The sequence below is a fragment of the Camelus bactrianus genome, chromosome 17 (assembly GCF_048773025.1).
Source record: "Camelus bactrianus isolate YW-2024 breed Bactrian camel chromosome 17, ASM4877302v1, whole genome shotgun sequence".
Taxonomy (NCBI): domain Eukaryota; kingdom Metazoa; phylum Chordata; class Mammalia; order Artiodactyla; family Camelidae; genus Camelus; species Camelus bactrianus.
In genome coordinates, this window is record NC_133555.1 from 3,709,129 (window position 1) to 3,733,059 (window position 23,931).

The 23,931-nt window shown below is 36.9% G+C and overlaps 1 protein-coding gene across 10 annotated transcripts in view; it reads left to right on the plus strand.

Moving 5' to 3' along the window:
* The window catches only part of TMCC1 (transmembrane and coiled-coil domain family 1), a 180,272-nt gene that overhangs the window by 78,759 nt on the left and 77,582 nt on the right, over positions 1–23,931 (plus strand). Inside the window, exon 1 of one of the 10 annotated variants that reach the window (XM_010953094.3) lies at positions 2,541–3,148. The exons of the other annotated variants lie outside the window; for them this stretch is intronic. Within the exon in view, the coding sequence (XP_010951396.1) occupies positions 3,110–3,148 (39 nt within the window). The 5' untranslated portion in view covers positions 2,541–3,109. Of the gene's footprint in view, positions 1–2,540; positions 3,149–23,931 lie in introns of those variants that run through there. 10 annotated transcript variants of the gene reach the window in all.

The following is a 23,931-nucleotide window of genomic DNA, read 5'->3' on the forward strand; positions in this document are numbered from 1 at the left end:
GTATTGCATTGTATACATATACCACATCTTTATCCATTCGTCCGTTGGTGGACATATCTTGGCAGTTGTAAACAATGCTGCTGTGAACATCAGGGTGCAAGTATCTTTTCAAATGAGTGTTTTTGTTTTTCTTGGGTATATAGCCAGGAGTGGAATTGCTGTATGATATGGTAGTTCTATGGTAGTTCTATTTTTAGTTTTTTGAGAAACCCCCATACTGTTTTCCACAGTGGCTGCATCAGTTTACATTCCTGTCAACAGTGTAAAAGGGTTCCTTTTCCCAATAATTCTTAATAGAGGGTCTGTAGACAAGCTTTAGGAGAATCCATGAACTATTTGAAATTGTATCAAAAACACTGTGCATGTCCATTCATGCATTTCGTGTATGTCACTCCAGTGACTGAGTCTGTGGGTTTTAACAGATTCACAAACAGTATATGATCCAAAAAGCATTAAGGACCCATGAACAATTCTTGTCTGCTTCCACACCAGAGTATAAGGATGTGTGGATTTTTAGTCACAGGCTACTGAAAGTGGCATTGTATATTAGGGTCCTGGAGTAATAGTGACTGCAGAGCTGTTGATTCTTCTTCAGGTTATGCACTTCTATCTTTCCTGTTATTATTTTGTAAACTTTGATCTTGGTCTACTATTTTCATCCAGAAGGCCACCAGACTCTTCAAAATAGATCAAATTTATAGTCCTTAACAGCTCAGTTTATTGAGGATCTTCTCAGGTTCTTTTTCCTTTTTATCAAGGAATAAATTGCAATCATGCACTCACATGATTTTTAACAGGTTTTGTTGCACTTAAACAATTAGAGTTTTATCTTTATTTTAATAGGCAAAAATGAGTAGGTTCCTCCACGAATGAAGACACCATGCTTTTAAGTCTTTTTATGTATATCTGGAACTTTGAGGATTTATACCCCATTCAGTTAAGTACACATTAAATGTACCATATCATACAGCAAAAAAAAAAAAAAAAAAAAGTCTGTTGACTTTTGACAGTGTTTTTTTTTTTGGCCATGGTGGTGGTGGTAATTATGTTTATTTGTTTATTTATTTTTAATGGAGATGCTGGGGATTGAGCCCAGGACCTCATGCATGCTATGCATGCACTCTACCATTGTACTCTACCACTCAGCTGTACCCTCCCCACCTTGACATTTTTTTCTAATTCCTTTTCCTCTTTCCTTTTTTTTTTTTTTGGTAGGGTTAGAGTTAGAAAGAATCTTATCAGCAATGATCTGAGATTCTAGTTGCTTGTATCAGAAACATCTGTTTATGTTTAAAGATACTATTTCTTTCTGTAAGGAATTTCATTGTTTCCACACCAGCATCTCATTAATTCTTCTGTTTTCTCAGAAGTTTTCTGAATACTTGGTTATTATCTGTGTAGGAGAAAAATGGAGGCACTGGTACTCTTACCATTAGAAAAATAAAACACACAGAACTCAAGTTCTCTGTCAAGCTACTTTCCACTTGGAAGTAAATTCCAATCATTTAGTTTAAATATTAGGTTACATTGCATACTCTAAACCTAGCTCCCTTTCCATTTAAAGTTTTTGGAATAAAAATTTTATATACGCATTTTGGTTAGAGTAATTTTTTGAAACCTTGAATTTGGTACCTCTTTTCTACTCTTCCTAAGGTATTGTGAAATGTGTGTGTCATACTTTAGGTGGAGTTTAAAAAATTGTGCATAATACTCAGTGATAATTGGAAACAGTAGTGTGTGATATAGGCATGGTTGAAAATAACCATTCCATAAAGATCTGTTTTCAAATTCGTTTTTCACTTTTCTTGGCTGAAGAAAAAATTAGTACCACTATATGGTTTTAGAGAGAAGATCCCTGATTTGCTCTTCTGAGTTAGATATTAATACGTATTTCACAGGGTTGTTTGAGAAATCAGTGAGATGATAGATGTGAAATGCATAACACATTGACTGCACATAGTAGGTTCATTTTACCAAAGGCTGTATGCCTAAGATGCCATTGTGCTTACAGGGAATTGAGAGTCACTAGTGCAAAGAAAAATTAATATATGCCCGAAAGTTCTGCCTTGGCCAGTTACTAAATTCATGCAGAAGTAATGGAGAATTAGGAAAGGAGGATGTAGAGTGGAAAGTTTGATTAAAATGAAGCTTTATCCTTACCTCAGTTTTCTGGAAGCAGAGTTGAATGGCTAGGAAGAGACTGGCAGATGATAGAAAAATATTTTTTCTCTTTGGAGCTGCCCTCACAGTTGCCATTTTTCAGACCTCTAACCTACATTAATTCAGTCTGAGCTGTTCCTTTTGTGTGTAGATTTTTTAAAATTGCATTGTTCTAATGAGAGAGGGCAAGCACTCCGGAGACGGCTTTAACGTGTTTCACTTCCTAACGAAGTTGAAGTCACCCCCGGAATGCGCGTCTGTGCACCTGATACTCCTGCCCGGGGCGGCGGACCCCTCCCTGTGAGTAAGAGGAAAGGCTCGGCCAGCTGCTCAGACAAAGCCGGACGGCTGCCGAGCCGCGAGCCGGCGGGGAGGAGTTTCCCCCTCCGAGCAGTGCTTTTACTCACACCGATTCGCCCAGCTGGTTACCTGCCGCGGAGGTTGAGGAGGGGGTGCTGCCTTTGCCGAGGACCCCCTCTCCTCGGAGGGCTCTCGGTGGGAGAGGTTGCTACCGGGCCGGTTTCTCCTGGAGGCAGATGCCTTCTGACCCCGGCGCGCCAGTCCTCCTCCCACACAGACCAGAACATCAGGTCCGTCCCCCGGAGGCTCAGGTGGCACCGCGGCGGCATCCTCGGCTAATGATTTGGTGGAAGGGGAAGGGGTGGTCCTTCTGCCTGGACCCCCCTCGGCTGACTCACAGGAAGTGCTAGCCCCGCTGGGCGCTGGGCGCAGCAGCCTCGGGATTCCGCCCTCTCCCGCCGCCGAGGGCTTGGCCCTCCTGCCCGTAGAACAATGAAGGGCTTCCAAGTTTGCTGAGGCTCCCAGGCACGTTCTTTGGACTTCTGTGACAGTCTTCAGAATGTTTTGCCACCGACTTTTCCAAGAAGCTGTTTTTTAAAAAGCCCTTCCCTTCGTGGATTGCTTTGTCTGAAGATTACTCAGGGTGACCATGGTTCAGCGCTTTAGCCTCAGGAGGCAGCTATCCAAGGTGGGTAGCTGGGGTAGCTGTGTGTGTGTGTGTGTGGAGGGGAAGCGGACCAGCTTTGGCGTGGTCTCCTTTTTCTCAAGAAGTGTTCTGTCAAGCCTGCCTCCAGTGCTAAGGAGGGGCAGGGGGAGGAAGCGCTGCCTTTTGTTCTTTCCTGTGACAGACACAAAGGTTTAAGGCTGACTGCACTGGAAACCCCAGGTTTTGTTCCCCTAAAACTAGAGCGATCGTCTGTGAATTTGGAGGAAGTTGTAGTTTGCTTCTCAGGTACGGTTTCCAGAGGGTGTGTGTGAGAGAGGGAACAGTGGGTGAAAAGTACATATTTAATTGGCAAATCATCTAGCTGCTTTTGACAAAAATGAGAAAGCTTTATTGGTCTGTGAAATCAATGCTTTCATGCAAAATTTAACATTAAAGTGGGAAAAACTGTCGTAAACTGGTTCAATAAGTAAGACCCACATGTAAATGTTTACATGAGTGGTTTTGTTAAGAAACTCGAATACTCCTTCATTAAGAAAGAGTGTGTGAAAAGCAGTAACCAGAAAGCTCAAGAATCAGTTTTTACAGAGTTGTGCTTGAAAAACAGGTTTCATGTCTGCAGCTTTGGGGGGGGGGTTCTTTTAATTTAAGAAAATCAAACTTAAAATTTTAAAAAACATAGGAAAGGAAGGCCCTCTTAGAAAAGAGGCTGCTGGTTTTATGAATCAGCCTTGGCAGTTGGCAGCGGCCAGCCCTCTGTTGACCTAGTCATTGAGCGAGGGCAGAAACTAGTTTGGAAAGAGGTGTGCGGAGAGTTGAGCTTCATTTCAAAAACCATTCTGGTTTTTAAAAGCTCTATTTTCAAAATGTAGCAGTTGGCGGCTAAATTGTGTCACAGTTCATCCTCTGCAGAAAGAAACTTAAACAAATAGTAAATCAGTAGGCTTTCTCCACTTCCTTGGTTATTAGTCAGAATTGTTAAAACCTAAAATGTGTTACCTTAAGGGGAAACCTTTAGTTCCTCACAGGTGACCTCAGTGTAGAATGTGTGCATTCAAGCAAAAATGAGCAAAGCTTTTGCCTCCATCCCCATGTCAAATTTCATCTTTTTTCCCTCAGATCTCCAAGCCTAACAGTGACTTCTTAGGATTAGAATAAATTTCTCTTGCTTCCCTTCTCATTCCAAGTGTGTATATGGTGGTGGTGAGGCTGGGAAGTTCCCACATTTCTCCTAAACAATAAAAAGAATCATTTTTGTTTCTCCTTCACGTGAACCTCTAGTGCACACATTTTCAGATATGTAGTACAACTAAAAAGTGGAAGATGTGTAGAAGAAGGTCAGGGCTTGACACTTCTGAATAGGAGTGTCTGAAACAGCTGAGAGCTAGGTGATACATTTCTAATTAGAAACAGCCACACTCTGGGTGTTTTGCTACCAGTTTTTCTCTCCCAGTTATTTCGTGAGTTTCACTCTTTTTTCTCTGTACTATATGCATGACTGTGATTTATAGGAAAAAACACTTTTAGGGGAATTAGGAGCACATCTTCTCTGTAACATGAAGAAATAAAAGGTACATTACATAAAAACACTCAAAGAGGTAACTTCTTTTAATTCCTTTTTCTAACATCGCTCTCCATTTTAACATGGTTTCTGCATCCTAGACATCCTAGATGGTCAGGACCGAATCTAAGGAAATCTGCTTTTTATCAAGTTCCCTTAACATAGTAATGAATTGAAAAAATTCAGTAATGTATTGAAAAAACAATGTTCTTAATTGTTTCAGCCTGTATGGCACTGAAATATGGAGGGGAAACTGAATAGGTTTGTCAGAGTTTTGTTTTTGTTTTTGTTTTTTAAGCTACAGTGAATGGACTATGCCTCTAATCTGTCTTTGGCTAAATCTGTATGTTACCTGAGAACCGAGGCCCTGTTCTCTAATATGTGATATTTCTGGCACACATTGAACACTCAAAGTGAAATTGTTATTTTGTAGGTGAAAAACAGTTGAACAGTGACAACTTCATATTCTAACTTTAGGAACAAGTGTTTTTGCCAGTAAGGAATAATCTTCCACAAGTACACTTTTGTCTTAAGATCTCATATTTAAAAAAACTAATTTCCTATTTTGACAAGTAGTACTCATCTGATCATCTTTGAATTCTATAGGAAATTTTCTGAAAGAAAATATTTATAAATGTTTGCAGTGATTTAAAACCCAATATCTAATTTAGATGTTTTTTATTTTTTAGTTTGATAGTCATGTTTACTTACACTGGATATTTCCCCTAGAATGTTGAAATGATTCCTCTAGGCTAATGGATATTGACATCTGAACAAAGTGAAAAAAAAAAAAAAAGGAGTAAATTAGGAAATAGATGAAGTAAATATCTTCAATTTTAAATACAGATGCTCAGTTATTCTTTTTGAACAAATCCCAGTTACCTGACTCCCAGAAAAGTTCTTTTCCTTGCCATTTTAGATCATTTTCTTCCTTTATAAAGTTTTCTTCCATGTGACCTCAAAAATATTCACTAAGGAAAGCTTTTTCTTCCTTTTCTAAGTCCTCGGCATAGATCACCCAAAATGAACTGGAACCTGCCAGTGTGGACATTTCATTTAATTCTCCTAATGATCCTTCAAGTTAGGTGGTATCAGCTTCATTTTGTCATTAAAGAAACAGGTTCAGAGAAGTTTATTTCCCTAGGATCAGCAGGAGGTAGAATCAGGAGGTAGAACCTTAGGTCTAACTCCAAACCCATTCTATTTCCCCACACCAACTGCCTCCCTAAATTTCTGGTGTGTTAATCAATCTGCTATCATGGTCTCCATGCTTATAGAAAACAGTGTGGGTAAATAGCTAAGGTAATTGGATTAACCCTTCCCCATAGAGCTGAAATTAATGGTTGATAGGGTTTGAATTTATCAGTCAAACTTTGTATTTTCCACAGAGTTGCTTTTTTTGGCCCAAGAAACATCCATTTGAGCAAGATAGTTGATTTTAAAAAGCCATATTAAAAGTAGCTGAAGCTTAACTGCATGTACTTACATGAAGCTTTGTAAGCTGTACTACCTTTTAGCAAATATCTTTATTAAGGAGAAGAATTTACTCTTGAGTTTCTTTAGTAATGTTTAAGGAATGAAATACAGTGAATTAAACATTCAGAAGGTCTTGTTTTAACACACTCTGGCTCTGTTGTCCCTCCCCCACCCTCACCCTCTTCAAATCTTAAATGGGTAATAGAAAATCAGTCTTTCCCTTCTTTTCCAGGAACTTCAGTTTTTTAGAAGGTATGATAAACGCTGAGGAGGTTTTGAGAAAATGGTTTTAAGATTGTTTCAGTAAGAATATTGTACTCATTTATTTTTTAATGGTAATCATTTCTATAGTTCAAAAATAAAAAAATTACATAACTGTAAACTCTTGGTTCCATATCTTTTCAGCTGTTTCCTATCCCTGCCTCCATAGGTAACCAGTTTCTTGTTTATTCTTCCATTGTTTGTTTGTACATATGTAAGAAAATGTGAACATATATTTTCTGACCTTTCTAAAATGAAGGAAATGCTATATAATTTGTTCTAAGAGCTTGAACTTCAATTTTCCAGAAATGGATCCTGAGTAGTTATCTTGGTTTGGGGTTCACATTTATATTCACATTTTCATGGAAGGCTTACTTTCTTTAGGACAGGTGTAGCCACACAGAATCTGCTTTCTATATCAAAGATACTTAAAATAACAGCAAATCAGTGATGATTTGATTCTTTCTCATTCATACCACATGTCTTTCCTACTCAGTTTGAGAGCTTTCTTTGGCTGTATTAAAATTTTTCATATGATGAGAAAACATAGACTATAAAAATCGTACCAGTATATCCTGGGTTGACCTGTGAAGTGATTAATGGCTGAGAAATAGGAGTTGTGGGACCTTTTCCCCCAGTTCTTCTAATGATTTATTGAAAGCATTTAATTTAGAATTAGAGAGCACTTGAAAATATTTTTGTCTAAAGATGTTATTCTTGCCCTTTGTGCATTTGATAGTGTCCTGTTATTTGGAGTCAGTTTGGTACCAGCTTATTTGGTATCAGTTTGGTACTAACTTAAGATTTAGAGAAGTATTGATCATAATCTGAATTCTTAATAAAAACTATTATATTTTCAGAAGTAGTTTTCTTTGAATTTCTACCTGATTTCTTTTGGGTTTATGACTTATGATAATACACGTGATTAACTTAATCTTTCTGGGAATGTATTCTTATTAGTAATAGGAATAGGGACCTCTCAATTTCCATTTTAAATAAATTAATGAAGGTCTTTTAAAAGTATTTTGATGGCTAAAATGGTAAATTTTATGTGTATTTTACGACAATTAAAAAGAAAGTATTTTGAACGCTTCTAGGGATAAGTACTATGTGGGTGTGGTGAAGTAGCATTTTATGTAATTAAACAACTCTAATACATAGGCAAAGAGTCAGTATCAGTACCAGATGGATGCTTTTAAATAATGGAAATGTATACAACATCTTTTTTTCATGCTTTTTAAATTTAATTTTCTCTGAATTACTATAGATATCAATTACTTTCATACTTGCAAATACAATGTTTTATATTTATATTTTGCTAGCAGTTAAATATTACATCTTCCTGTTAATCATTAACCCATTTTTAGGCGGCTTAAGTCAGGTAGTGGTATCATTGGCATTATAGGTTCATTCTGATGTACAATATGCTAGAGTAGGAAAATGGATGCTTCTCTTCTGTTATATGACTTGAGACCCTGGTAAAAATCAGTTCCATATATTGGATGCGGTGGGAGTAGATAAGGAATAGAGAATGGCTTTCCTTTGCAAATATTTTGGCAATAATAGGCTAAAATAGAGAAACTAATTTAGAAATATGTGTTGTAATCCTGAAGTGTTTTCATGATGTTGATGCCAGTTTAAATTTTTTAAATTACAATTTACTAACTGTAGATCTGAGAGAGTGGAATATGCTACCAAGAGAAGACAGTTACATCTCCTTGGAAGTTTGTGTGTGTGTGTGTGTGTGTGTGTGTGTGTGTTTTAAATACACAACTATCATTTGTTGTTTATTTGAATATCATCTTCCTGAGAGAGATGGCTATATTAAATGACTTGATTATATTCTTTGAATTTGGAATATGTTTACCAAGGGCTGTTAGTTTTGAAGATCAGTGAGCTGATATACTTGAAAGGGCTTTGAAAACTATGAAGCATTGTATTCATTTAAGAATTTAAGATTATGGTGTTTTCATTATTCTGTCATTCTGTAACTATTTTTGAAGAGAAGTTCTTTAAAACTATACTTTGAAATATGCACATATACACCCAACCCCACCCCTCTTTTAGTTCATATTACGTAGGCTATCTTTGGTTAGGAGACAGTGATTGCCTCTGAGAAGAGGATCTGGGAGACTTTTTAGAAATTATTTACCATGCTCATACACTTTCTTAAATAATAGTCCAAGTTGAATATGGTAAAAGTTCAAAATATAGAATTGAATTTCAGGCTCATTATTCTTCAGTGAAAACCATTGCCAGTAGTTTACATAAAGGTTAATGGTTGAAAGATGATATTCTTCTGGTCTTAGTACTTTCTCCCAGCCATCCATATTATTCACAGATTGAAGATAACCTTTGCATGTAACACATAAGTTTGTAGTATAGAATTACTAACCCTTTAAAAAGAATTTTTAGATGAACCTTTTTGGAGTAAGTTAACCATACTATTCTGAAAGCACATTTTGGGAATGATTTATAAAGGCAGGTAGATGTTTTACTTGTTATATCTGTATATAGTAGTGGCATGTAATACTTAATAATAAAATATTCTGATTTGTTCTTAATTATTTTGGCATACATGAGGAAATTAAAAGAATTTGCTCTTTTAGACACCCTGTGGTTAGTTAGGACTAACCTCTGCTATATACATGGACCTATAACAAATCCTACTGCAAAACATATTGGATAAGGAAATAGTGCAGGGGGTGAAAGTATGGCTCAGTGGTAGAGCACATGCTTAGCAGGCACAAGGTCTGGGGTTCAATTCCCGGCACCTCCAATTGAACGAAAAAAAATAGGATAAACTTACCAAAAAAAGAAAAGAAAGAAAACAAGGCAAATTGGACTTGCCTTGTGGTAGCACAGCAAATCTACATTAAATTTCAATCTGTTTCCACCAAATGTTTCGTAAGAAGCATCTTATTTTTTGTGTCTTTACTGGAAATTTAGTGTTTGAGAAGAACCCATCTTAAAGCCAGTGGTGTCTAAAATCCAAAGGTAGCACATAAAATAAACATTGCATAGCTTTCCTTTTCATGTAATAAAATTTATCCCAAAGGTATTTATTACTGAAATTAAGTTAACCATGCCTGGCTCTGTGACTTTAGGCAAGTAATTTGACCTCTCTGAAGCTTTCTCTTCATCTGAAAAGTGTTATCTAGAATCCCTTAGATGTAAAATTATGTGATGACCTGTTGTGTGTGAGCCTAGGGAAAATTACTTTAGATAACAAACACCAGAGAAAATATCTAGTTTTATACCGGGAGGGATCTGATTTTATACAATAGTTCTTAGCTAAAGTGAATAAATTAACTCATGACTTTATTGGATAGGCTTAGAGTTTAGTTTCTAGCCAGCTCTGGATAATTCAAATTTGAAAATAGCAAGTGAAACTTAGTTGAATTAGTTACACACTTTAGGCACTGAGAAGATAGATATTTCTTCTACCTCCTCCTTTTCAGGAGAAAATTTGAGGTTTCTTTGTGAAAACAGACATTTCTTATAATAGAAATTTACCTTATGCACAACAGATTTTTCTTCATATGATAGTATATTGGAACTCAAGTCCTTTTTCTTAGACAAAACACACTCCTGTTACTCTTAAGGAAAAGTTAATCATAACTGGGAAGTAAGATAGGTGAAAAGGTAAAATAAGGTTTGTAATTTTATGAATTAACTCTTCGTTTGAACCTGACATGGGCTTGAAAAACCCTGTAGCGAAAGTGGGATTTTAGCTGGACCTAAAGGATCTGGATCAGTGGTTCTCATCTTCTCCTTCCCCTAAGCCCCAACATACCTCAAGAATGTGATTTAGGCTTAAGATAGTAGTAATTTGGGAGGTGACTTGAAAAATTCCTCACCATTCTGATGCATGCTCCTGGAGGGACCCCTTCCTTTGCAAATCATTGATGTAGATGGAGGACAGGAGGAAACTATTCCAGGAAAGAGGCAAGGTCACCAGATATGGCTTTGTTGAGAAGGAGAGGTATGTCAGTCAGTATGTTAATTTTAGGGAGTTCTATTAAGAAATCCTTTTAAAATCTAAGAATTAGTTTGTATTTTCTATGGGGAGATTTAACCAAGGTAATGGGGTTGGCAACCTAAGTGCCTTAACTTCTGTGGGGTGCACAGAGGGGTGAATCTAGGAAACTCTTCTAGATAATATGTGTGGATTGTTTGATATTACTGCTCTAGAATATGGAATTTTAACTGCAAATTCTAAACATACTTCTCTAATATTCCTTCTCCGTCTTCTAATCGTTTAAAATGGTGAAGTGTACATTGAAATGATACAAACAATACCTGACTATAACTGCCCATTCTCTTTTTGGTGCAGTGTGTGTGTGTGTGTGTGTGTGTGTGTGTGTGTGTGTGTGTGTGTAGATTCAGGAAGCTAGCCACAAAGGTTAGTCTCAATTAACAAATTGTCTTTGGACACAATTGAAAGTCTGACTCAGTCTATTCAGTGTCTAGTGGTGAGTGATTATTTTATTTTTGAGTCTTACTAAATGATGTTATTTATCACTGTATTGAGTTTAACATTAACCCAACCTTTGGGACTTTAGGAAATTTTAGAGCATGTAGTAGAAATTCTATGTATAGTCTGACTTGGAGAGAATTAGAACATAGTAAATGGAGGTTGTGTATGAAGATGAACATCCACTTCACGTGTTAACACTCTTTTTACTCAAACCACTCGAGCTGTACCCCCTCCTTGTAGTTTTTCAAATGCACCACAGCCTCAGGTCCTTTGCACTCGTTCTGCCTTCTACCTGTAAACCTTTTTCTCCAAATGGCTGCATGGATTTTTCTCAGATATCCTTGAGGTGTCAGCTTAGAGGCCACCTCTTCAGCAAGGCTTTGACTGTTTTCTTTAAAATAAGCAAAATTACTCCCTACACGCACACTTATTCCCCAGCTCTCCTTTTCTCCCTTCTCAGTTTCTTTTCTTTTTCCCTTCCAATTTATTTATTGTCATCTGATACATATTTTTATTACCCTACTCTCCTCATCATGTAAACATCCTTATGATAAGGATGTTTATTTTGTTCACTTCTATACCTAGGAACATAGAATAGTGTCTGGTATGTGGTAAATGCTAAATATGTGTTTGTTTCATGAATGAATTTGAGTGTAAAGAATAATCAGAAGGTGGCTAGTCTACTTCTTCCATCTCTTCCCATACCACTACTTCCATTCCCACCTCGGTCAGCTTCTAACCCAGCCTCCCTTCTGCTGCAGAGTAAATCTCATTATCTGATAAGACATGCCACATAGTAGACACCAAATAAGTATTTGTTGAAACTCTGCTAATGTCTTCTCTCCCAGATAGCAGACAAGTCTAAACATCAGAAATGGCGGTGAATTGGCAGCCTCACTCCGGTGCCGGAATTACACATATTCATATTTCTAAATTCATCTTTTTGATGTGATGAAAAGAGCCCAGAAGTAGAAACCCACAGTTTTTCTACTCGGTGTGATTTTTGATGTGATCACTTGATTTCTATGTGTTTAAGGTTCTGAATCTTAAAGTAGCATAATGATATTTACTGTTACTACCTCATGGAAACAATTAAACAGTGGATGTGAATATGTTTGAAATGGTACTTAAAACTCTCAAATATAAGATAATACTCCAAAATGCATTTTACAAGTATCAAATACTTCTAAATAGTCAAGGCCACTAAAGTGGCCTTTTTTTTTTCCTGTTTGTTGAAGATTACAACTCCTTCCAATAGAACTTTCTGTGAGGATGGGAATGTGTGTGTATCTGTGCTGAGTAATATAATGGCCACAGTCACATGTGGCTGTTGAGCACTTTAACTGCAGCTAATGTGAATGAGAAACTGAATTTTAAATTTTATTTAATTGTAATTTTAAAAAGCTACCTGTAGTTAGTGGTCACTGTATTGGACAGTGCAAGAGAATACTGGATGATTTGGCAAGTGAACAGGCTAGGACTGAGGAAACAAGTAATAGGTTTTTACATTGATCAGGCCATGAGTGATGAAATTTAAAAAGGGAGACTATCTGCTATCTAGAAAGAAGGATCAACAGAATTTAATGAAAATAAGATGAAAGGAGGAAGACTCAGATTTGCATTTTAAACCAAGACTCAGAGTCATGAGGACTGAAATAATTAAGGAACTAGGATGTGAGGCAAGCTGAAGGGTGGTTTGTTGGTTTGGGTCTAAGTTCAAGGTTGGGTATATTGTGTCTTTGGTGATGATAGAATGGCTTAGTAGAAAGATTTTGTATTTGGAAATAGAGAATTTAGAGTTAGGTAATGGTGGTAATATGAGCTAGAGATAATACTTGAAGTCATGAATGGATGGATTTTTGAGCAAATAGTAGAGGGGTGAAGGTGGTGATTAGTGTCAAATGCCAAAGAGAAATTAAGGATGAAGACTATGAATTTAGTCATAAAACTCTAGGTTTAGCAGAGGAAGAAGCCCTAGAGATTGTCATCTAATCCATTCAGTTTACAGATGAGGAAAGTGATGTTCAGTGATGTGAAATGAAATGTTTACATTTACAAAGCTTGTAAGTGTCAAATTGAGGGTTTGAACCTAAATTCTCTGCTGACCCCTTCAATTTACTACTTTTCCTATTATTTTAGTAAAACAAGAAAATCTTCTTGAGGAGTGTAATGTCAGTAGATGAGGATGGAAGCTGGTTAACAGAGTGATAAGAAAGTGGACTATGAGGTGGAGAAGTGGAATTAGGAAGTGTGGACAGTTTCTTTAAGAAGCCTGGCACTGAAAAAAAGGGGATTGAAGTGGGATGCAGCTGGAAGAGGCAATATAATAACCAGAGCTTTTTTTGGTTACAGAAATATCACTGAATAAACTTCTGGCATGACAGACAAGGAATAAAATTGACCACATGGTCTTTATCTTCCTCTTACTGCTGCCTAGGAAGATGAAGTAATTGACTCAAGATTGTAGGATATATTATCATTGGAACCATAAATAAATAGTCCTTTGATCTACTGAAACTGTTTAACGACCAAACCTTCTGATTGTGTGTGTACAGAAAAGGAGTCATGCCTCACTGAACGTTTTTCTGTTTTGGTTTAAGATGTAGATTGTTGATGTGATTGGCATTTTACTTGGAAAGACAGGACTTCATAATGTTTGCTGTTCTTCAGGCCTCTTAATCTGCTAAGATATGAAAGGAATTTAGAGAAACAGATTTTCAGCATGAACACTTTGGGTATATACTTTTTATCACTTTCAATTACCTAACCACCACTATTTGAGGATATTTACCATGATATTAAAGAACCAACTACTGTGTAAGTTAAATATGCCATAATATGTCAATTATATGTCACTAAAGCTGGGGCGGGGGAGGAGAAATTTCTCTGATTTCCTCCACCCTTAAAAGGTACCACAAATGATACTTTTTTACATCTTTAAAATACCATATTAGAAAGAGAATTTTTACTGAAATGGTGATTACAGGCAATAAGAATGCATCCTGGAGAAAGAGAATTAAAATCGTGAAGGACCTAGAAGACTGATTTATATTATGGTTGTTATTAGGGGAAAAAAAAGGTCTTAAGAGACTTCCTTGGCTTTAGCCTTATTTAGAAAATTAAAAAATTAAAATATAAGCTTTTTTAAATTTTGCAGGGCATCTTAGATATAAAATCTGACAAGGGGGTTTAAAGCTAGGAATTACATCTTGATGTTGAATTTCTGCTACCAGTTTATTTCTGAGAGCACATGACCATTCTTAGTTGATTTACTGCTTCAAGGTAGTCTCTGTATATCATGATGGAGACTTGTGCTTCTGCTGTAAGTCACTGAATGCCCAGCGAATTGCCAAATTAAGCTACAGTTGTTTGATGCTAGATTCTTGGAAGAAAAAAACAAAGCCCTGTTAGGATGGAGTTAGGCTGTTCAGTTAATTTTTAAAAAGGAACCATATTGCCTTGAGAAAGTAGTACACTTCTGGCAATTATGCTATACTACAGGGAGATCAGATACTATGAAATTCAACCTGTGCTGAAGGCAGAAGAGGAGGAGGTATCTTTAGCCTTGTTTCATCAGTGAGTAAACAAAGGTACATGAGCGCAATTGTGTAGTGATAAAATCATGAGTAGGATTTCTCTCTCTTGCTTTCCAATTTCATGCTCTTTTGGCCTTCGTAGTAAATGAAAAGTTTGCTCCATATTTAAATTGCAGATTGGTTATTTTTTCCCAGACCTTAGTCTATTAATATACTCTAGTAAATAGACTATTTACCTGAGAATGTTCAGAAACATAAATGCTGTAGTTTGCTTTTAGAACATTTCAGCTCAGAAGAATGTGTCTTGTTTACTTTCTGCTTGCTAAGCATGTGTGACTGGCAGAGGCCTTTAGCCCTGCTGCCCACATGGTCTGGACAAAAGAACTAGCAGTCTGTTAGTGAAGAACAAAAGAGAAGCAAGGAAAATAATTTTCCTTTGGCCCGAAGATGTCACTGGAGCCTTGATCTCTGGAGTTTAAGCAACAACTCATGTGGAGGGAAATCAATGGAAAGCAGTGTGTGGTGGTAGGAAGTAGGCATTTTGGCTGGGGGCTGGATTGCATGGCATGTGGAATAAAGGTTCCTGTTGGTCAATGGTATTTTAGTCTCGTGTTCCCGGTTGGAATTTAAGTGAGAAGTATTCTGGCCTTTTTCTCTTGTTTAGTGTTTCTGAGGAATCTATTCTTTCAGCTCAGTTTACTTTTGTTTTTTATTTAAAAACAGGCAAACTTTTTGACTCTAATGGGGATAACCAAAGAACATAATCTAACAAAATAAAAGCACGAAAAGTGAGGTGTAACTGGGCTGTGATGCTGTGATGCTTTCTCTTCTAACCTGTCTAGTTTTAGAAAAGTCAGGAAGTCTTGTTTCTGATAAGCTCAGAGAGCTTGTGTATTGAGAGGAAAGGCAGGTACATCGTCTTTCTCTGAGTCATGTATGGGGGTTAGGGAACTAAAGCAGCCTTGCACTGAAGTGAGTCTGTTGACCACTTTTAAGTCACTTAAATGCTTCTGTGCTTGTGCTTAAAACCAGCCTGGAATCTTGGGAAAAAAACCTTGAGTTGGTACTTCTCAATAGATTCGCTATAAAGAATCCCATCCCTTTACTTATTTTAGGGTTCTCAGAATAGATACAGATTTTTAAATCACATTATTCCCCTAGGAAGATTACTGTAAATTGCTATAGTGTGCTGTTACTTTTACACATTTTTTTTTTCAATCAGTGAAGGGAAGATAGTTTTGTAGTAGTAGTTGTGATGGATTGGGTGCCTATTGTGTTGCAGAAATTTTACTGAGCACTTTATGAACAAGATCTCATTTAATCTTCTCAGCAGTTGTGATAATTAAGATTCAGATTGGGACTTGCTCATAGCACACTTAGAGAAGATTGGACCATTTAACAGTCATTAAATAGCGTTTGATCTATTTTCTTGTTAATCTTATGACGAGTTCCTAGCATAGCTCTTGGCACATGGTAGACTTAATATGTTTGCTGAATGCACGTCCAGCTTCAGTGACTTATGTATTTTCCCTTAACGCCAAGCTGCTTTTCTAATAAAGAATGTTCTTCTAAAGCACCCAGCACTTGGGGTATATTTTCTGGTTTTCCTTCTTCTCTGGTTCTTCCTTTTTGCTCTTCTTTGGATGTGTGTGCCCCTTCTGCTGCTGCTTAAATGTTAATGTTCCTCTAGGCTCTGTTTTAAGCCTTCTTTTATTCTCTCTCTCTGCTTCTGTTGGAGATACCTGTTTCCTTGGCATCATTTGTCATACACATGTGGAAGATGTCCAAATAGCTCTAGCTGAGATTTTCCTTCCGAGCTGAGCATCAGTTCCATGTCTTTTATTCAGTTACTCATTTGTTAATTCATTCAGCAAACATTTATTGAAGATCAGCTCTATACCATCTATACAAAGTATAGCAGTGAAAAATATAACTAAGTTTTCAATACTTAGGGAGTTTGTGTTGTAGGGAATAGACAAGATTACAGATTGTAGCCCAGTAAACCATGGCAGCATGGTAGAGAGCAGTTAGAGAAGGACTCTTTGAGGAGGTGGTATTTGTGATGAGATCTAAAGGCAAAGAACAATACTTGTGTGTTGAGGGAGGAGAGGGGAATAAAGGGAAATGAAGCAGTTTCCTAGTGCAAAGATCATAAAAGCAGAGGAGAACTTGGCCAGTGTAGGTTAAGACCTAATAAGTGAGAACAGTTGATACAAGATGAAAAAGGGTACATATCATGGAGGAATTTTTTGGCTATGTAAGGAGTTTGATTTAATTCTAAAATTCAGGAACCTTGTCAAGGGTTAAAATAGAGAGTAACGTGATCTGATTTATATTTTAAAAAGATTACTCTGGCTACCATATGGAGACCAGATAATAAAACTGGATATATAAAGACCATCTAGAGAAATAATGGTGCTTTGCAATAGGGTGGTTAATAGTGGAGATGAAGAGAGGTGGCCAGATTCGTGCTGTATTTTGAAAGTGGACTTGACAGGATGGTGATGGATTGATGTGTGGAATGAGAAAAAGAGCTGGTTGCCTATTTGACATCTCTTCTGAGATGTTTTTACGGTCGTTCAGTATTTAACATTGTGAAACTGAACTCATCTTCACCTTCCCTTTTCCAAAACTTACTTCTTTTCTGGTCTTTTCTTATTAAATGTCACCCACTATGTACCCAGTTACTTATAGCAGAAGCCAAGGCATTATCTTCAGTTTCTTATCTTTTTCCCTGCACACTGCCCCCCCAACCAATAAAAGCCATTGATTCTACTTCCTAAATATCTCTCAAAGAGCAAGTATTTGAATGCACATATCTCCATCCCTAGCATCGCACCTGAATTCCTGCAGCAGTCTTCTAACTGGCCTCCTTGCCTCCTGTATCCTTCCCCTTAACTAGTCTATTCTGGATGCTGCAGATTTAGTTAAGGCTTTTCTCTGCTGAGAATTCTTCATTCTACCTCAGAATAAAGTTAAAATTCCCCTAACATAATCTGTAGAGATTCTTTATGACTTGGCCTCTACTTTCACACGTCTCACCCTTGCTGTCCCCCAGCCACACTGAATTACTATTTTCCCTCAGTAGGTCATGCTCTAGCTGTTTTGGCCCTTCTTCCCTTCCCTTTTCCTGATTCTCTCACTACTCACTCCCCACTATCCATCCCCAGCAAACAGGCAAACATACGAAAGCTCCTGAATATCCTCTGGGTCTCAACTTAGATGTCATTTTTTTCAGAGAAACTTTCTGACCCACCAGCTCTTAATTAGTTTCCCTCTTTTATGTTCTTATAGTACCCTGTGCTGCCTCCCACCAGGCAACCACCTTAGCATTTTGAATCGCCACTGTTTTCTGGACTGTGAGCTTCATGAGAGCAGGGCGCTGTCTTCCGTCATGTTCACCATTATACTTCTAACTTCTAGATTCTTTTCTTTTTTTGAGCTATCTTACTGATTTTGCACTTTTTAAAAATTATTTTGTTTGTTTGTTTTTGGTAGGAGGTAACTAGGTTTCTGTTTATTTATTTTTAATGGAGGTACTGGGGATTGAAGCCAGGACCTTGTACATGCTAAACACACACTCTCCCACTGAGCTATACCCTCCCCTCAACTTCTAGATTTTTAAAATACATTTTTTGTGGAAGGTGATCTGTGGTAAGCAATGTAGTATATTAACAGAACACTCATAGCATTTTGGGGTGCGATAATTTATTCAGCCTACTGACATTTTATAGAAAGAATATTCAATATATATAGTTCATAAATAAACTGATGCCTATGGCTAAATGGTAAACTGATCTGTGCCCTAAATAATGTTATTCTTGGAAGTGGCCCATAAACTTTTTGACATGATCCCAGCAGCCCTTATGTAATCACAAAAGCCAAGACATTTTTTTCTCTTTTAAAAAATTATTTTACTTTATTTTACTTTTATAGGGGACAGCATGAACACAGTCCCAGACCTAGAATCAGCTGTATTCTTCCAAGGAGCCCTGGTTCCTTTTAGTGGGAAGTAGTATTCAGAGACCATTCTGAGCATTATGTATGCTCATTGCTCCTGTGTTGTGCCAGTTTGACAGCTGAAAACAGTTTAATACTTCCTTGTGGTTCTTTTTGTCTTCAAGGTACAAAGTACAGTAAAAATATGTTTTAGAGTCACTTGAAATAATTCTCTTTTCTGTGCTGTTAATTTACCAACTTTATATTTGGGGGCTTTTTCCATTTTATTTTTTACACTTAGAGATTTTTTTTCCATTAACTTGATTTTATAATCACATAAAATATTTACATGGTTCCAAAGTCAAATCTGCAAAAACAAGTTACACTTACAGAAGTCTAGCTTTCTAACTATTCCCCCCTTTGCCTTTCCCATATGTTTTGCCCATGCACCACATGAGTCTTTCTCAACTCTGCCTCTTGTAGTCTTAATCCTGCCATATGATGTCCAGTTGCTCCCTCTGTACTCAGAGTGAAATTCACCTTCCTCAGTTTATTGTTGAATCCCTTCATGACATACAGCACCAGGTAGCCTAACTTCATTAGCCAGGAAGCCTGAGGTTCAGCCGAATTGAGTTGTTCCTTGTTTCCTGTATAGGCTCCACAGTGGTCCACTCTTGTTTTTCACTTGGGTTTTTCTTATAGCCTAGATCACTTTATCTTCCCTTTCCCTTCCTAGCCCGTCCCCAGTCACCTTATCCAGATCTTACCTCTTCTTTAAGCCCAGACCAGATCCTTCCTTCCTGTAATGCCTTTACTATTCTCACAATTCTTAACTACATTCAAGTTGATTTCTCAGAGTATCCCAGTAGGGGACCATTAGAATTAAGTATTAGAGAGCCATCAGAGATCCAGAGATTTTGATAAATGGTATTCTGGTAATATCACATGGACAGAAAACTTAACTAATAGCACCCACATTGCCTTAATTGATTCATCTGATCTCCCAAGGGCAGTGCCGGTGACACTTCTGTTGTTCACATCTCTTCATTTTTATTAGAGTACTTAGGGGACTAGGAATTTAATTTTAATTTTAACCTAACTATAGTTTGTTTTTTCTTCATGTGTACAAATTGCATTCGGAAATTGAGTTTTACTGTATAGTATTCCTGAACTCAAATTCAGAGTGTTTCCTATGGGTATGGGAAATTTTTCATACTCTCTAGAGATAATTTCTAAATTGATGAGGTTTTAGAATTATAATCTGTAGCTTAGGAGTATTTTGATAGTGTTATATCAAACCTGTGTTCTTAATGCCTCAATAAATACATCTGCAGTTTTAATTTTTTTGTTCTTTCGTTTAATTAGACCTGAGATAATTACAGAATCCCTTGGAGCCTCAAATCGTTACTAATCTCAGACAAAATTGTTTGCTTGCCAAGGACAGAATGTTTTCCTTTAATAATATAACAGAAATGAAAGTTCCAGTTTGCACCAAAAATGCAGTGCAGGATAGGTCCGTTTAAATTTATGACAAACATAGTAAAATGAGAAAGTGAAGAGTATGCTGGCTAAAATGATCCTTTGGTAATGATCACCTTATAGAAGGACCTTTAATTGCTAAGGAAAAGGTAGACAAAATATTTTTCATTGCTTTTGATCCAGGCAGAGTTTGTAATGAATGATAAAGAACATTTTAAAAATAAACTTTGCAATTTTGTTCCCCTCTTTAAATCAGTATAGCTTATGTGCCATAAGAAGAAAAGTGTGGTTTAATTCTTCTTGGTTTATTTTTACCCCTGGTCAAGAATAAATATGTAAAACTTTACATTATTGCCAGATGTTAGTGTATAAGAACATAAGCATAGGAGGTCTAACCTAGGTTGCTTTATAAAATTGTCATATTTGACAGATACGAAGGGCTTGAAAGAATACAGGACAAAACTCCCAGCTCTTACACTCTACCTTCACCTTCTCCTCCTCCTCCTGGCTCTGTATCTAAAACTGTCACATCCATTACCACTCACTTGTCTTTCCTCCCCTACTAGACGTGAACTCTGTGAGGTCAGAGCTGAGTCTGACTTCTCTGTATATCCCCAGTGAATGCAGGGATGAATCAGGAGTCTAACCCTAGCCATGCTGACAAGCTTCTATTAAGCCTCAGGCAAGTCATAGTACAGGTCTTTATGCCTGTTTTCAAAAGGATTATAGAGAAAATCATAGTCTCTTAGAGATGGGAGAGACCCTAAAGATTACCTAATCCAACCCCTTAATTTATGGATGAAGAAACCCTGCCTGCGTGGCTCTTCTAAATGTGAGACTAGAAATCCTTTGACATAAATAAATAGCAGTGTTATATTTTATCCTGATTTTCTCTTGTGGGATATGTTAGTTTCATTTGGGACTGTGGCATAAACCAGATTCACTTTCCTTTGCAATGTAGTTCTCAAATCTTCTTGAATTAGAAAGAGAATGGGTGGTTTAAGTTTCTCAGGGCTGAGGAAAATGGGGGCACATGGGCAGGGAACATCTATTCAGTAGGATTTATGATAAATAAAAACAAAATACCTGGATCTAGTTACTTAAATTGTTTATCTCTCACTAGGCACTTCTTACTAAACTTATTTTTGTTTTATGATAAACTCTTAGACGTCTTAAAGTCCTTATGTCTAAATATGTGGACATTTGAAAAAATGATTTTCAGAAGTTGTTTAGACTTGGGGACTTTAAAATTTTATTTTTTAATGAAATATCTTAAAACTGAATTATGAGGAAGAGCTGTGTCCTGGCATCTATTAAAAGAATAACATACCTCAAGCAGACTGGAATATTTATTCTTAAAATTAGGGAGTGATTATTTAAGAAGGCTTCACTTTAAAAAAACATCCAAATGAAGTACTTATATGTGCTGAAACAAAAATGAACCTTAAAAATATGTTAAATTTTAAAAAGCCAATTATAAAAGATCTCATGTTGTATAATTCCATTTATATGGAATTCCAGAATAGGCATGTCTATAGAAACAGGAAATAGATAAGTGGTTACTCAGGGCCAGGAAGGATGGTGGAATAGGAGGGTGACGGCAAAGGGGTACAGGTGATGAAAATATTCTAAAATTGATTGTGATGGTTGTACATTTCCTTGACTATATTAAAAATCACTGAATTGTATACTTTAAATGAGTGAACTATATATGATGTGTTAATTATGTCTCAATGAAGTAGTTTTTAAAAAGCACTTATACAAATTGTTTAGTGAACATAGTTATAGCATCAAATAATCATTTGATTTTTTGAGAACAGTTGCTAGTGTGTGTTGATTGCTTATTATGTGCCAGGCATTGTGCTAAATATTTGAAGGCCTATATTACATTAGACGTTAGTTTTCATACAGCTTTTCAGCAACAGTCATCTTTGTATTCTCCATGTATGCTATCACAGAGCCTTACAAATGCCATAAACTCAAAATATTTGAATGAATGAATGACTTTATGAATATGTGACTGAATGAATTTAGCACTCTGGTGTGGCATCCCAACACATCAGGGTATTGATTTCGCCTTATCTTTTTATTGGTCTTGTCTCAGACCTACGAAGCAGTTCTAGCTCACACAGGGATTAATCGTTGTATCAAGTGGAAGAATTATTCTGACTTGGTTTTGCCATTTCCACAGAAGTAAACAAAGAGGAGGAAGAGGGGGGCATTTATTGTATTCCTTTCCTTCCCTTTGATCCTTATTTCAAATAGTCACCAACCCATCTTTAGCTTTCAGTCTTTATATTTACTCCTGGTGGGAGTGGTTTAATCTTCCTGCAGATCTTTGAAGGAGAAGACTAGCCCAGACAGATTTGGCTTCAAGTATGCCTGAATCAATGTCCAGGAAAATGCCTCTCAAAATCTTCTACATAGGTGATATTCCCCCCCCCAGCCCCCACATACACAACGGTTTTGGAGTAGAAAAAAGAGATCCCTAAACTCTTACAGTGAAGGTTGCAGTTTTTTCTTACTTTTGAACAACCAAATTAGGATAATTAGTTGGATGCTGACTAAATTCACAAATAATATACTTCAGCCTTGCAAACCAGAACCCTCTGGAACCCTGAAGACCTTATAGCCTGGTGGAGATGACTCTAACACTGTAACATCTGTAGTCCCTTGAATTCTGGGTCAACTGGGAGATGCCTCCCTCACAGCCTGTATTGCTAGTCACTGAATTATGAGAAACTACAGTTTTATTCATCACTCATAGTTAATCCAAACTTGCCAGACAGTTTTTTAGGTGTCATTTGTTAAAAGGAATAGTGAAGTAAACTTTTCTAGAACTCTAAAAATCTTGCAGACTACAGTGATGACTATAAAACCTCATTGTCTTAGTCTATTCAGGCTGCTATAACAGAAAAAAACATAGACTAGGTGGCTTATAAACAACAAATTTATTTCTCACAGTTCTGGAGTCTGGGAAGTCCTAGATCAAGTGCTGGCAGATTGGTTTCTGATGAGGACCTTCTTCCTCATGTTCAGGGATCTTCTTAGTGCGAGGAAGCTTTCTCTGGCTTCTTAAAAGTGCTGCTTTTGTAATGGCACTAATTTCACTCATGAATTTTCCATCCTGTGATTTAATCACCTCCCAAAGACCCCCACTTCCTAATAACATTACTTTGGGGTTTAGGATTTGACATATGAATTTGCAGTGAGGGGGGACACAAACACTTAGATCTCCCCTAACTCCCACCCCTGATTATTGTTTTTATAAGAAAGTTATGTGCCAATAAATACTAGATCTTATGCTGAAAAATGTCAGTATTAAAAGCTTTTCTTTTTAAACCGATTGTTTCTTTATTTCCCCCTCCCCTTTTTTCTTAGAGTTTTAATGACAGCTACTTTTGGTAACAGGTTCATAACTATTTCCTGACTTATCATAGGACTTGTGCCTGATTTCTTAAGGTTCAGTTTAATGATATCATTAATAAAACTCTTATTCAGTGTCTTAAAATCCCTCTGTTTTTAAGTAGAGGCCCGGGTTTTTGTTTTGTTCTTTGAGTATTTGAAACTTTGGAATTGAATCAATAACATGGTGTTACAGGCTACAGCTTTTACCACCTTTCACCTTAAATGGACCAAGCCACCTGGAAATAACTTAAAAATCATTTTGGAATATCAGAAAAGGATGATTTCCTTTGTGCCTGGATTGCTAAATGATTTATAATTACCTTTATGGTTTTCAGTCCCACCTGTTGATTATGATTCTGTCTGCAGAAACTGTGTCATGTATCAGCCTCCCTTCCCTCTAGCATCTCATGTATTATCGTCGTCATGAGGAAGTGAGAAGTTTGACCATTGTTATCACACTGATCTATTCCACTGATCTATGTATCTATCCTTTTACCAATACCATACTATACTGTCTTAATTATTGTAGTAAGTCTTAAAGTTAGGCAGTGTGAATCCTCAGTTCTAGCTCCTTGTCTTTTCAGAATTTTAGGATAAGCTTGGTGATATCTACAAAAAGCTGTTTGGGACTTTGGTTGTGACTGTGTTGATCAGTCTTGGAGAGAAC